Source organism: Typopeltis vanoorti, chromosome 3 (assembly GCF_054136105.1).
Source record: "Typopeltis vanoorti isolate ZY-2024b chromosome 3, IOZ_Tvanoo_1.0, whole genome shotgun sequence".
In the NCBI taxonomy this organism is placed as follows: Eukaryota; Metazoa; Arthropoda; class Arachnida; order Uropygi; family Thelyphonidae; genus Typopeltis; species Typopeltis vanoorti.
In genome coordinates, this window is record NC_143551.1 from 41,745,521 (window position 1) to 41,761,824 (window position 16,304).

Consider the following 16,304-nt stretch of genomic DNA (forward strand, 5'->3'; position numbering starts at 1 on the left):
GATTGGTTGATAGCTGGAAAAGGGGTGATATGATTGAGACATTCAAATTACTGAAGGGTTTCTATAAGATTAATTCAGAGGATATTTTTCAGAACAGGACTGGTGGTGAGAGGACTAGGGACCATCCATGGAAACTGGGCAAGTGTGTGATTAGTAAAGGTGTTAGAGCTAGGTATTTTACTTGGAGAGTGGTAAATGAGTGGAATACTGCCAGAGTCTGTTGTGAGTGCCATGACTGTGAATGAGTTAAAGGCAAGGTATGATAGATACTGTGAGAATATCGAAAAGTTGTGTGGACATTAGGGCCTCTCTCGATGAGTCTAAGGATTCCTTGGAGTTGCCCGTAATAATAAACATCCATTGGGATGTTCTTACAGCTTTAGCAATGTTACTCCTAATCTTCACGTCTCTGTCCATCATCACTCTCAGATCTCTCATTTCCTCCACCTCCTTCAAAATTTCTCCATTAATTGCATAATCTGCATGTTGTATGTTCAACCGTAATAATAATAATAATAATAAACATCCATTGGGATGTTTTGTTCTTACAGCTTTAGCAATGTGACTCCTAAACTTCAAGTCTCTGTCCATCATCACTCCAAGATCTCTCATCTCCTCCACCTCCTTCAAAATTTCTCCATTAATTGTATAATCTGCTTGTTGTATGTTCAACCTTGCCCGCTCATATAATCTATGCAGATCCTCCTGCAAGGCAACAACATCTGCTTTATTTCTCAATGCCCTTGCCGATGATGCAACCACTTTGCATCATCGGCAAACAGCTGCACTTCTCCAATTAAGCTGGTCCCAATGTCATTAATATATATGTTAAAAATAATGGTTCCTAAACAGATCACTTTGCAACTAGATGCTATCCTTGGAAGCTGTATAAGGAGGGTGTGAATAGGGTAGTGAGAAGCAGGTTCTTTGCATGGAAAGTGACTGGTGACTGAAATGCATTGCCTGAAAGTGTGGTGAGTGCAGAACTTCATAGTTCTGCACTCACCACATCATACTGTGCCTTGAACCCAAGGCACAGTATGATGATCTTTTGGCATGAGATAGTGTTGATCTCCCAAAAGAGGAGGGTCCAGTAATGAACTTCACTTTTGGGATATCACTTCTTCTTATACAAACTGCTGATACATATCTGACAGCCAATCAGCTATCCAACTTACTAGGCTGTTATCTAGTCTCATCTGTTTCAGTTTAGCTGCAAATTATCTTATGCCAGTTAATCAAAGGCCTCTGAAAAATCAAAGTTTACCACTATATATGCATCTCCTTTATCTAGTGAGTTTTCTCACCTTGTTGTAATACGTAAACAGATTGCTGAAATATGGCCTCCCCCTAACAAACTCTCACTGACCATCATAAAGAATACTGCTGCTATCAACCCATTTCTGAATCCTAGTCTTCACCAACTTCTTTAATACCTTTACACCAACCTTAGATGCACAGATTGGCCTTATTCTTACCCCCCCCCCCCTGCCCTCTCATTGAGGGAGGCCCTAAACATCATGTCAAGAACTATTCAGCATTCACACAGTATCTATCATACTTTGCATTGAATTCATTCAAAGTCATGGTACCCACAACAGACTCTGGCAGCTTATTCCACTCATTCCCCACTCTCCAATTAAAAACCTATTTCTAATATCCTTGCTAACTATGCTCTTGCTCAGTTTCATGGATGACCCCTAGTTCTCCCACCACAACACCTGTTCTGAAAAATTACTCTGAATTAATCTTGTAAAACCGCTCAGTAATTTGAATGTCTCAATCAGATCACCCGTTTCCGCCTATCAACCAGTTTCTGTAACCTACAAATCTTCAAACTGTTCTTTTAAGGTTCTTTCCATAGACCAGCTACCATCTTGGTCACTCGCCTCTGGATCCTCTCTACCTCTACCAAGAAACTCGGGTGACCAGATCCACATGCAGTAGTCAAGATAGCTCTTATCAATGCTTAATAAAGAGGAACAATAGCTTACAGTTGCACTAAAGGTGCCATTAATTCCGCCGGGCATTCCGTGAAGACAAGTGCTAAGAAACTGTCAATTCCTGCTACCTTATCAACATCAGGTTTACTTAATTCCTCATGCTTTTATTATTTATTTATTGTATGATGGTAAAATACAGCGAGAAACATAATGCACCAATGTAACAGATTTATGACAACTAAAAGCCACATAAAAGAAAGTTTTACAAATCAATTTTCAAGCCACTTTATAGCTTCCGTTGTAACATTATATATGTCTTATTCCTCATATACACTGAGGTTACTAATCTGCCAGTGTCAACGAGCATCATCTTTCCACAGTCATTTTTTCCCTTCTACTTGCCACATATCAAAATAACTCCCTAGGATTTTTCTTAGCTTGATTGACTGACTTCTTCTCATACTCTACTTTTGCTCCCCTTACCAACTGAGTGTACTCCTTGTACTGATTGTGCAACTGATCATTACTGACATTCAACTTTTGTTGCCTCCATAGTGCTGTCTTCTTTCAGATTTCGTGCTTAATATCTTCATTCATCCATTTTACACCTACCTTGTTTAACTTTTTCATCTCTGAAATGTGCTCATGCATTGCTGTGTTAAATGGCTCTTGATCAATGCCCATGCAATGTCTATATCCTTCCCACTCAAATCCTCTTTTCATGCTATAGCTCCCAGCTGTCTCCTAAGCTTTCCATAATCACCAGCCTTGTAGTTCCACATATATCCCTTTTTTATACAAGTTTTCATGTGACTGGCTGCAACCCAGGTGATCCCTTCATGATCACTCTCAGCAACTGGGGAAAGATTAGACACTCCATTCACAATCACATTCTCTGATGATATAACCAGATCTAAGACTCTTAACTCTCATGTGCCTTCTGTTACATACTGCCTAAGATTGTTGTCCCTTAAGAAATCAAGAAATTCATTCTCCTTATTTCTTGATGCTCTCTCTTCATTTCTAATCAATATTGCCATAGTTGAAATCACCCATGATGACCACCCTTTGCTTGCTCACTAAGCCTAGTTGCCTTTTTTGATGTCCACTTTTGGTGTCCACATTTTTGGTTCCACATCCAAAAATACATTTATGGTGTCCGCTTTCTGTATTCCCTGGCCTGTAATAATACTCCACCAAATATTTCATTTTATTTTCCTCTACTTTACACCATACTGCTTCAAAACCACTGCCACTTTTTTCTGATTGTATCTCAACCTTGTGCAGAAATAATTACTCTGCTATCATCAGCAACACTCTCCCCTCCTTCTATACAAAATATCATATCCTTCCATTTGTATTGCCATGAAGATGTCATTCTCATACAATCATTGTTTAACTAATTCCAACTATTTGCAGGCACATAAACTCACAATAATCAGTGCAACATTTCATTTCCTATATTTCTTATACTTCTGGCATTCATTAATAAACATAGCAATTCATTTCTTGGTCTGTAGTCAATCCTGCAGTCCCCCTTCTGTGACTTCTTCTTACCTGCTCCTGTGTGATAATTTTTTGCCCCACATAGCCTCCCAGACTCACCCCCCCCATGTATTCCTGGCCATTCCATTCCTATGCTGATACCCATATAATATGCATTCGTTATCACTTCCAGAATCCAGTTTTCTTACACTGTGTCCCCCCCCCCCCGACCTCTCTGGTCCACCCCGTTTCCCTGTCCAACTTGCTTTCTTGCTGTCACATTCTATTCTCCATTCAGAACCACATCAGTCTCTCCTAGTCCACTCTTCTGCTCCTTAACATCATCTTTGACTTTCACTGACACATGTTGCATCGCCCATTACACTTCCCTCCAGCAGCAACCTTCCCAAATGACTCGCTTCAAAACCATTTAGATGCAGTGCATTGCTGTTATACAGCTCCAATTTCCCCTCAAACTCATTCCACACATTCACAAACTGCACTCCTTTCTCTTCACACAACATTCCATTGTGTGAATGAAAAAAGTGACAGTGTGGTAGGAAGGGTAGTGTGTGTGTGTGCGCTGCCCAGGTATGACAGTGATGAGTTGTGGCAGAGAGCAAATATCACTGTCATACCTGGGCAACACACATACTACCCTTCCTACCACACTGTTGTCTTTTGTCTTTCACTGTCCTCGGTAATCTGCTGACATCCAAATCTCACATTCTTCCTGTGCCCAATATATCCACTGATTTTCTTTTTATTCCTTTGGTCTCTTCCATTTATATCTGCTATTCATCTAATTTCATTCTGTACATGCCTCATTTCATTCCTCATCTTAATAATTTCATGGGAGAAACGGTAAGAATCTATAAAGGTGAAAGAAATTAAATTATACAGCTGCATTCATGATATGAATATGCTTAATCATTACATGTGATTATGGTGAAAGGATAATTGCATGTGCATAACACTTAAACAACATTCATTTTATTTGTAAACATTATAAACAATGATTATATGAAATATAATTTTAATTTGGGATTCTTACCTCCTCTGATCTACATAGGTGTTATTTCGAACAGTAGCCATGATGATTCCAGATTATGGGTTGATTGGAGAAATATCGTTGTATTCATTGGGATTTGTTAATGCAAGAAGGTGAGTTTAATAAAACAGTTGAATTCAGTATTTAAAATTTGTTACACATATTTCTTATTGTGTTTTTCAAAGAACAGTTTTAGAGCATGGTGTTTTACTCATCAAGTCTGGCTAAGCAATAATCCTTTTGCCTTATATCAAAGTGCCTTCAAAATTCAGTTGAATAATGAACTTGGATAAAATCCCATTTAGGATGTGACAAATCTTTTATAAGCCTTTTCAACTGAAGGCATGTTAGCTGGTCTGTTATGTGGATGTTAGCAACTCTGTAAATTTTTACTCCATATAAAAAAAAACCAAAAACAAGTCATTGTATACATATAATTAATATACTCTTCTACTTACTTCAATGTAATCATAAAAAAACACATAATAATGCCAAGCATTTCGAGTTCATTGTGTATAATTGTGAATAGAGTACATGCTTAGGAGACAGCTTGGAGCTGTAGCATGAAATGAGGAGTTGAGTGGGAGGGAGATAAATGCTGCATGGGAACTGATAAAAAGATATTCAGCAACGTTGATGTGCAAATGTATTTAGAAGGTCAAAAGACTGAATAAAGTAGATGTCAAATGATGAGTGAAGGGATTAAGCATGAAATTTGGAAGAAGCGGGTAACGTGGAAGCAACACAATATAAATAATGTAAGCAATCAGTTGCATAAGGAGTATAAAGAGTAGGCCAGTAACATGACTAAGTCCATAAGAACAGCAAAACTACAATTTGGGGAGAAATTAGCAAATCAAGCCAAGAAAAACCCTACAGAGTTTTTCAGATATGTGTCAAATAGAAGGAAGAATGATTATGGGAAGATGATGTTAATGGATGAAAATATAATGGTAACTACTGCAGAAGACATAATTGAGGTATTCAGTGAATAATTTATAAAGATGTTTCATCTTCATCAGGGTGAAATCATGAAAAACTCAAGTGCAGAGGAAATAGGAGAAGATAGCATATTCATGAGTGTGCAGAGGTATATGAAGAAATAAGCTTGATGTCAATAAGGTGATAGGATATGATGACATATCACCATGTATTTATCACCATGTAGTGGTGCCCACTACCTGGAAGGTAAACTTTTTTTCTCTTCATAAAGCTGGTCATAGGGCTGTGGCTACAAATTTTATGCCCATCTGTATATTCAGAGTTGTGGTAAGGGTATTGGAGAGATTAGTGAAAACTAGTATATAGAAATTGCTTGATAACATCAATATTCTTTGTAATTAGCAATGGCTTGTTAAAGGGAGATCATGTTTTACCAACTTATTTTTGCACTATAACAAGGTGTCAAATATATATTGGACAAGGGGGGGGATGCAAATACAGTGGTAATACTTAAATTTTGCAAAAGCTTTTGATAGGTTGCCACATAACAAGCTGTTAATTAAACTGAAGTGGATGGGATTAGATAAGAGACTAGTTGGATCAGTGACTGGCTGTTAGAAGGGTATCGAAAGTTGTATATAGGATGTAGCATTCCAAAAGAGGAAAGTCACTAGTGGTGTGCCATAGGGATCTGGTTTGGGGCCATTGTTTGTTCAATTTATATATTAATGATATTGGGATGGGTTTAACTGGTGATATGTAGCTGTTTGCAGATGATGCAAAATTGGGACAAGCAATGCAGAGTCAAGCAGCTTACAGGACTTGAATAGATTATATCAATAGGCAGGTAAGTAGAACTTTCAGTTCAATGTAGCAAAGTGTAAGGTTTTAAAATTTGGTAATCAGCGATGGGATACATAGTATACATGTGGTGGGGAAACTTTAAGGGAGGTATAGGAGATGAGAGATGTTGGAATGGTGGTGGTGGACAAGAACCTGAAAGTCAGGGGGCCACATTGTAGAAGTTGTCACATCAGATAATGGCAATGATGAGGATGATCTTTACATGTAATAGTAAAGAGGTTATGATTCCATTGTACAAGGCCTTGATCAAGCATCATTTGGATTATTATGCACAGATTTGGTCACCAAGTTTTCTTACTGACAAAGAATGTTAGAAAGGGGTCCAGAGAAGATTCACAAAGGTGTTAAGTGGTTTTTGGAATGTGGAGGTGGAAGATAGATTAATGTAATTTGTAAAGCTTCATCAATAGGAGGAGGGGGGGGGGATATGATTGAGACATATAAGTTGTACAGGGGTTGCTAGCAGGTTAACATCGAAGAAATTTTCATAGAATGGGAGAGGGGGGGGGGGTAGAACACACATGCAAAGCTTTTCCAACCTTTCCTTAAACTTAAGGCATGCCTGGATGAACTTTTTGTGTGATAGTGTGTAACTTCCAAGATGCAGTCAGATGTTAGTAATTTCTCAGATAACACCATTGTTTGTGCTACTATTGCTAATTTTCAGTCCTTTCTCACATTTTTGTGAGAAAAGACCTAAACTCAGTTTTTCCCATGGCTGTGATTAAATCATGAAATGATTTAATCACAGCCATAAAAATTGGTAAGAGATGATGTGATATAAGACTTTCAACTGGTGAAACTGGTCATTATTTTTCAAGAAAATTATGATGTTAAAGGGATAAATTTGTTATTAAACTAATTAAAAGTAAGATAAAATGTTAATTTCTCACCAAGTAAGCAAATTAATATTGGTGCTAAGAAAGCAATTTTCTTAAAATGATACACACAGAGTTGTTTCAGTATTTTCTATAGAATTAAGGTTAGATAATATGGTTATTAATACAATAATCATGTAAAGATATATCGAGTCCATATATCATTTTCGAAACATATATTTCTTAGTATGAACATTAATTTTTACTAAGAAACTGAGATTTCTTACTTTAAAGAAAATGATCCAATTTGTAATATGTAGCAAACATATGAACTGCACAAAATTGCAGTATAATTTGTGAAGACATGACATTGGATAATGGCAGTGATCCAGAGAACCCTGACATTCAGAAATAGAGAGGTTATGATGCCATTGTATAAGGCCTTGAACAGGCCCCATATGGATTTTTGTGCACAAATTTGGTCATTGGGTTTTCATGGTGATGCAGATATGTTGGAAAGGGTCCAGAGAAGATTCACAAACTTAGTCAGTAGTATTTGGAATGTGAAATACGAAGAGAGATTGAGAGAATGTTAATTGCAGAGACTCGTGAATAGGAGGAAGGGGGGGATATGATTGAGACATTAAGATAATCAGGGGTTGTTATTAGGTCGACAGGGAAAAGATTTTTCATAGAACAACAGGCCATCGCTGGAAACTGTATAAGGAGGGTGTGAGCAGAGGAGTGAGGAGTAAAGTCTTTGCATGGAGAGTGGTTGGTAAGTTGGTAAGTGAATGCATTGCCTGAGTGTGTTGTGGGTGTACACACATTGAATCCGTTTAAAGCACAGTTGGATGAGCATTATATGCAATAGTGTGTACCTCCCACGATGAATCTCTGACTCCATGGAGATCAAATGTTAATAATAATAATAAGTGACTGCAGATATTCCGTTCATTATGAATAATTATGGAAACAAACTTCTGTGCTGGAAAACTTATATATTGAATAATGCTTGATGTGTGAACCTTTATATCAAGATCACCATCAGGAATACACACATACATATATATATATATATATATATATATATATATATATATATATATATGTATGTATATATATGTATGTATTCCTGATGATGATCTTGATGATGATATATATATACATACATATTCTATAATTTTGAATGACTTGAACCGAGGTTAAAATAAAACTTTATTTACACGACTAGTTTCGTCTAAGACTAGACTTCTTCAGGTGCACAACCAATAAATACCATCAAAACTGGAAAGGAACCGGTATTTTAAAAAACAAAACTAAGAGACATATCAAACAAGCTGTAGAGATTACAGCTTACAGTTTCGAAAAGAAGAACAAACTCTGGTTGTATTATTGTTCTCATGCGTGCGTATGAGATCTCAAGCATGCCATTATTGAATAGTAGAGCTGTGACAATCTGGTAGGCTACTATTCAATATTGGCATGTTCGAGATCTTATACACATTCATGTGCACAATAATACAACCAGAGTTTGTTCTTCTTTTTGAAACTGTAATCTGTAATCTATACAGCTTGTTTGATATGTCTCTTTATTATTATTATTATTATTCAGGCCTCCATGCAGTCAAAAGACTCATCGTGGGAGGTCCTTCCTAAGAACATAAAGTCTGTCAAGACTCATCGAGGGGAGGTTCCCCCTAAGAAACACAAAGTCTATCATACCACTCCTTAAACTCATTGACCGTTCTCACCCTCACCACTCTATCAGGCAATGCATTCCACGGCTCAACCACCCTCCATGCAAAGAAACCACTCCTTACCCTCTTGCTCACAGTTTCCTTTTGTAACTTCCAGGGATGGCCTCTTGTCATCACTCCTTCCCGCTGTTCAACCAAGTGAAAGAACTCCCCAGTGTCAACCCTGTAACCACCTCTCAACAGTTTAAAAGTCTCAATCATATCACCTCTTCTTCTTCTATCCGCCAAACTCTGCAGTCCACATTCCCTCAGCTGATTCTCATAACTATCCTTGTACAGTCCTGAGACCATCTTTGTCATCCGTCTTTGTATCTTTTCCACAGTTAATTTATCCCCTTCAAATCCTGGGGACCAAATCTGAGAACAATAATCCAAGTGTGGTCTGATCAGAGACTTATACAACGGAATGATAACCCTCTTATCTCTGCAGGTCAGTGTCCTTCTCATAATCTTAGTTTTGTTTTTTAAAATACTGGTTCCTTTCCAGTTTTGATGCTATTTATTGGTTGTGTACCTGAAGAAATCTAGTCTTAGATGAAAACTAGTCGTGCAAATAAAGTTTTTATTTTGACCTCTGTTCAAGTCATTCAGTATTATAGAATATGTTATCAAACCGAGCAAATCTTCAAATGAACACACACACACACACACACACACACACACACAGGGTAATCAAAATTAAAGTATCCCTGTTTAAGGTCACGTGGAGCACCGCCCACAGGAACCAAATGCTGGGAAACTTTGCAGAAATTGGTTGTGCAATATCTGAAGGTAGCGATATCTTAAAAAAAAAGTAGTTTCAAAATCCACCACCAGAGGGCCCTGCCTGATGTACCTAATGTGGATATAATAATTTTCTGTCTGTGTGAGAAGGAGAAGAGTGACACAAGCATAAATAACACATTTTATTCACTTCCATTTTATTTTATTCACTTCCATTATGCATTCATGTGCCACACCGTTAGTTGAATTAACACCTGCCCATATCTATTCTTGTCCAGCAATTGCTGCTGCTCTACAGAAAATTGACAATAACCCTAGAGAAAAGCTCTACTCCATCAAAGTTCAACAGATTTCCAAAGCAGTTCTATAGATCCACGGTCATATCTAGAAGCTCTTCAATGGACTCAACAACAATGACTGTTCAAAGTGCTGTCCTTCCTGGTATGCCAAAAAACTACATCTTTTGCACAGTGTGTTCAATGGCAGATTGTCGGGATGGATGCTGCATGCATGCTGTGTTATGCTGTCTTCCAGTCCTGGCAAGTTATCAGGATGATCCCAATAAACCGTATCTTTGAGAAATCCCCAGAGCCAGAAGTTCCAGGTGGAAACACATGGCTGATTACTCTGGCTTCCATGAAATCTTCTTGAAGAACTTTCTGTATGGATCAACCAATGTGTGGAGTGATCCCATCCAGCATGAAAAATGACTGAATCCATGCACAGGCGCTGCTGTAGCTGTAGCACAACAAAATTGTTTATCATATCGCGATACCTCTCAGCAATAACTCTGAGCAGGTCACAAGATCCCAACTGGCAAATGTCCTCAAAGAAGATTGGTGCATTGATGAATGAAGCTGAATTTGGTTTAATGCAAAGAAATTTTTTTTATTGAATGCAGGTTTTACTTAGCCTATACCTGACAGTTTTGGGTATTTACAGCTTTGTTCAGGTAAAAGTGAGCCTCATCTTCCACACAATCAGTCACACTGCATTCAACTCCACTTGAGCAAGGAATGTTAAATTGAATCTCAGTTGAGTTTCAAAAGTCCTGTGGGTGCAACTCCTATGAGAGGGTTATCTTGAATGGGTAGAAATGCAGAATCTTCCATAGAATTTTTCAGAGTGTCATGTAAGGCACATCCATGTGTCTTGATACAGCATTTGCACTGCATAAACCAAAGCTGTTATTCACAGCCTGCTTAACAATGACAGTAGCAACTTTATTCACTTGTTGTGAACTGATTACTTTGTGACCTTGGCCAGGTTTAACTCCCAATGATCCCGTTTCTTCAAAACGTCTAATCATTCATTGCAGAGAACATGTGTTGTTCTCTGCAACAAACAGTCCTGTGGGTGCAACTCCTGTGTCAGGGTTATCTTGAATGGGTAGAAATGCAGAATCTTCCATAGAATTTTTCAGTGTCATGTAAGGCACATCCATGTGTCTTGATACAGCATTTGCACTGCATAACCAAAGCTGTTATTCACAGCCTGCTTAACAATGACAGTAGCAACTTTATTCACTTGTTGTGAACTGATTACTTTGTGACCTTGGCCAGGTCTAACTCCCAATGATCCTGTTTCTTCAAAACGTCTAATCATTCGTTGCAGAGAACATGGAGGTAGTGGAGTTTGTTCAGATGACGAAATTCACAGAGTGCTGCAGCCTCATTGCAATTGTTTAGGTAGTACAGCTTTGTGAGCTAAACATGTTGGGGCAAAGTTATTGCCATCACTGGATTGTATTAGCAACCAGAATGAAGGGAAAAATACTGGATCTATCTTTATAAACCCTACTGGCACCTGCCAAGTTGCATGATATGCAAATTTCATGCATATGGTGTTTTCAACACCCATGGTGGAATTTTGGAACTACTTTTTTTCCTCTCATTGCTACTGCATGACACACAATGAATTTCTGCAAAGTTTTGCAGTTTATTGATAACTGGGAGGTGCTCCACAAGGCCTTAAATAGGGATATACTTTAATTTTGATCATCCTCTATATATATGTCATATCACATGCTACATTGGTGTGCATTACTGTGAGCTACATATTATTATTATTATTCTCCTAAGACTCCCATACACTCAGCTCATTGTATTGTGCCTTAAATATATTCATATTCTCTATAGACACCACACTCTCAGGTAATGCATTCCAATCATTCACAACTCTCCATGAAAAAAAAAAACCTGCTTCTCACCCCATTGATCACTCTCCTTATACAGCTTACAGGGATGACCTCCTGATCTCCGCTCATTTTATGAAAAACCTCTTTAATGTTAATCTCATAACAACCCCTTACCAAATTTAACATCTCTATCATATCACCCCTCTTCCTGCTATCCACTAGACTCTGCAAATTTCATCTTTTCAACTTTTCTTCATATTCAACATTCCAGAGACCAGAAACTACCATAGTCAGTCACCTCTGGATTTCCTTTACAACATCTCTTAATCCTTTTGAAAACCAGGTGACCAAATCTGTGCACAGTAGTGCATGTGAGGCCTAATCAGAGCCTTATGCAATAGAACTAGAATCTCCTTATTTGTGCAAGTCAGTGTCCTCTGACTTGTAGAAATAAGGAGAATTTGCTATGTTCGCCTGACAATTTTTGCAGTGCTTCCTCTGAATTTTAGAACCTGTTCCACTATCACCCAAGATCTCTTATTTCCCCAATCTCCAACAGCGCATATACCCACCTAGTTTTGAAAAGGATGAAAAGCTATTGGAAAGGATCCACAGGTGATTGACTAAGTTAAATTCTGATCTCGGAATGTTGAGTATGAAGAAAGGTTAAGAAGATGCATTTTGAAGAGTCTGTTGGTTAAGAGAAAGAGGTGTGATATGACACCTGGTGTGATAAGAGCTGTACAAGTTGGTAAGGATTTGCTATAGGATTAACATTGAAGAAATTTTTCATAAAATGGTAGGAGATGGGAGGGAGGAGAAAAAGAGGAGGTCATATTGGTAGTAGTATAAAGAGGATGCGTTCAAGGGAATAAGAAGCAGGTTTTTTTGCATGGAGAGTTATGAGTGAGTAGAATACAGTACAATGCAACTGTCATCTTATTGTAATAACTAAGTAGATTACTAAAACACGACTCCCTTTAGCAAATCCAATCTGTCTATCACAGATAATACCACTGTTGTCAACCCAATTCTGGATTCTGGTTCTCGCTAGCCTCTCCAACACTTTAATCACAACACCTGACATGCAAATCCTATAATTTGATGCTGGAGTTCTTTTGTCTCCCTTATGAAGCTGTACAATCTTCCCTTCCATCCATTCCTTCGGAATCTGACTTAATGTAACAGTCATATTAAACAAATATGCCAAGGCAGATGCCAACTCCTTTGCACATTCCTTCAAAATACATGGTAATATATCATCAAGTCCCACAGCCTTATTAACATTAAGTTTGCTGAATTCTTCGTATACCTCTTGCTCACTCATTGTCAGTCTCCTTCTCCTCCACTGCTTTCAAACTCTCCATGATGTCCCATTCACAAGAATTAAAAACTTTATGAACTGCACATTAAATATCTCAACTATATCCTCTGCATCAGCTGCCTTATACTATTTTCTCCAATTGATGCCATCCTACCATAATTGTTCTTTTTTATGCTGACTACATATCGAAAGAACTCTGTAAGTTTTTATTTTTTTTTTATTTTTGGCTTCATTTGCTAACTGCTGCTAATTCTGAACTTTTCCTGCCCTTATCAACTGAGTCATCCTCCTAGACTGTTCTTTGCACTCTTCATGGAATTGGTTATTACCACTCAATTTTATGTTGCTCCATAATGCCTTCCTTCTCTGCATTGCATGCTTAATGTCTTCATTCATCCATTTCACATGTACCTTAGTTAACATTCTGATTCTTGGAATAGACATTTAGACATTGCTTTAACTAGAAAGTTCTTAAATAGCATACAAGCAGCATTAATCTCTGTCCCATTCAACTTATTATTCCATGCTATAGCTGCAAGCTGTCTCCCAAGATTGTCATAATTACCAACCTTTTAATTCCACTTACCCTTTACCCTTTCCTCACAGAAGTCCTCATATGGCTGGCAGCTACACAGGTAGTCACTTAATGGTCACTGTCAACAACACCCTCCATCCTAATGTGCCCTCTGTTACATACCGTCTGAGGTCGTATTCCCTCAAATTCTCAAATTCTTTTCTGAACTTCTGGTTGCTATCTCATTGTCTTATTCTATATTACTATAATTAAAATTACCCATAATGATAATTGCCTTTTCCTATTTGCTTCTCTTATACATTTCATAGTCACTTCCCTCCACATTATCAGGTCTATAGATCTAAGTATTTCATTTTATTCACCTCTATTTCACACCATATTGCCTCAAAAACCACAATTTCCCCCTAGGATCTCTACCTCACTTTTTATCCTTTCTCTCTTCACAAAATGCGTTATATGCTTTATCTCTATTCCTGTCAGGATTTCATCCTCATCCAACTATATCTCACTTATTCCAAAACTTTTTGGGCAAACGAATTCAGTCATTGCTACCATTTTGTTTCCCTTGTTTCTGATACTTCTAGCATATAACTAGCTTTGGTCACCATTGCCCTAATTTGACCTCTAGCATAGTGGAATTTAACTTGTTCCCCCTCAGGATAAAGAATCAGATGGAAAATGATACTAATGGCTTTGAGAATATATAGTTCTGTGGTAGAAGTGGGTAGGAAAAGATAATTGGCTGGTTGTTGCTATATACTAGTAAATACATATGAAGATGTGTAGGAAATGTTTAGGAAAATTATTTTGGCAGCTGTAAAGTGAGTGATCATTTTGGAAGAATTTAACTATAGCAATATATACTGGGCAAAGGAAGTAGCATACAGTTAGAGTTATTGAGAAGTGATTTAGACTTTTGCCTTAAGAAACTTGGTGGAGGAAACATGAGGACAAAGAGTTTTGGACTTGATCATAGCTTCAGAGGATCGGATATTGACCGAGATGTTATATACCTGCCTGTAGTTTATTAGAATGACCATGCAGTCCTGACTTGGAGAATGAATAGGCATGCAAAAGTATCAAGGTGAAAGGAATTCATGCCAAAGTATAAGGCAAATGACTATAATAGACTTTGAATTCAATTTGCAGCAGCATAAATGATGAAGGAATCTGAAGGAAGATAAAGCAATTTGGAGTAAAACAGATGTCTAATGAAATCGGATATAACTGTAGAATAAAAAGATGTAATAAACACATACAAAGAGAGTGAGAGATTGAGGAAAATAGTTGCATAAGCAAAATAAGCTCAGGATGGGAAGGCGACTAGTATAGTAATGAGAAAAAAATTAGAGTATGAGTGGGGAGAGTAGTGTGGCAATCCAAACAGCATTCCATGAAGTTCTTTTGTTATATGGCCAATAAAAATGATTGGGAGGAATGATTGGAAGGAAAACCTTACTGGATGAAAATTTGTCATGTAACAAATCAAATGACATACCTGACCTATTTATTGATCACTTTATTATCATGTTTCATTCTGGAAAAGCAAGCATTATTCCTGGAGGAAGGATGAAAGATTAGAAATGAATGAATGAAAAGAGTGTATTACAGATACAGTGCTCTAGACCTCAATAAGGCAATTGGACTAGATGGGCTTTTATTATTATTATTATCATCATCATCATCATCTGACCTCCATGGAGTCAGAGACTCATCATGGGGAGGTATACACTATTGCACACAATGCTCATCCAACTGTGGTTTAAACTGATTCAATGTATCTGCATTCACAACAAACTCAGGCAATGCATGGTATTCTGCTCAACAAGCACTCTATATGCAGAGAATCTGCTACTCACTCCTCTGCTCACACCTTCCTTATACAGCTTCCAGCAATGACTTCTTCTACCCCCATTTCCCATTCTACGAAAAAATCTCTTCCATGTCAACCTGATAACAACCCTTGACTAACTTATATGTCTCAATCATATCCCCCCCCCTTCCTCTTATTCATGAGGGTTTGCAAGTTGCATTCTCTCAATCTGTCCGCATACTCCACATTCCAAAGACCAGTGACCACCTTTGTGAATCTTCTCTAGATCCTTGCCAACATATCCTCATCACCATCAAAACCCAGCAACCAAATCTATGCTGAATAATCCATATGAGGCCTGATCAGGCCTTATACAATGACATAATAATGCCTCTATATCTTCATGTTAGGGTCCTCCACATCATTGCCATTATTCGATGTGACATCTTCACAACTTGTGCAATGTGGCCTTTGAATTTCATGTCCTTGTCCACCATCACTCCTAGATCTCTCATCTCCTCTACTTCCTTTCAAGTTTCCCCAGCAAGTGTATACTTTGCATTCCATTGTTGCTTACGAAATTTCAAAACCTTACACTGCAACATTGAACTGATTGTTCCACTTACCTGCCCATTCATGCAATCTATTCAAGTCCTTTTGTAAGGCCATAACATCCACTTGACTCTGCATTGCTCTCCCTAATTTTGCATCATCTGCGAACAGTTGCATATCACTACTTAAATGCATCCCAATATCATCAACATACAAATTGAACAACAATGGACCTAAAACTGACCCCTGCGGTACAGTACCAGTGACCTTCCTCTTTCGGGATACTGCACCTACATATACAACTTTCTGATATCTATCTGATAGCCAGTCACTGTCACACAACAGTCGATTATTTAT

General features: G+C 37.8%; 1 protein-coding gene across 1 annotated transcript in view; it reads left to right on the forward strand.

Annotated features, from left to right (window-relative positions):
- The window catches only part of LOC150108079 (dynein axonemal heavy chain 3-like), a 1,881,116-nt gene that overhangs the window by 480,381 nt on the left and 1,384,431 nt on the right, over window positions 1-16,304 (forward strand). The window contains exon 23 of the mRNA XM_090415945.1: window positions 4,501-4,592. Within this exon, the coding sequence (XP_090272071.1) occupies window positions 4,501-4,592 (92 nt within the window). The remainder of the gene's footprint in view (window positions 1-4,500; window positions 4,593-16,304) is intronic.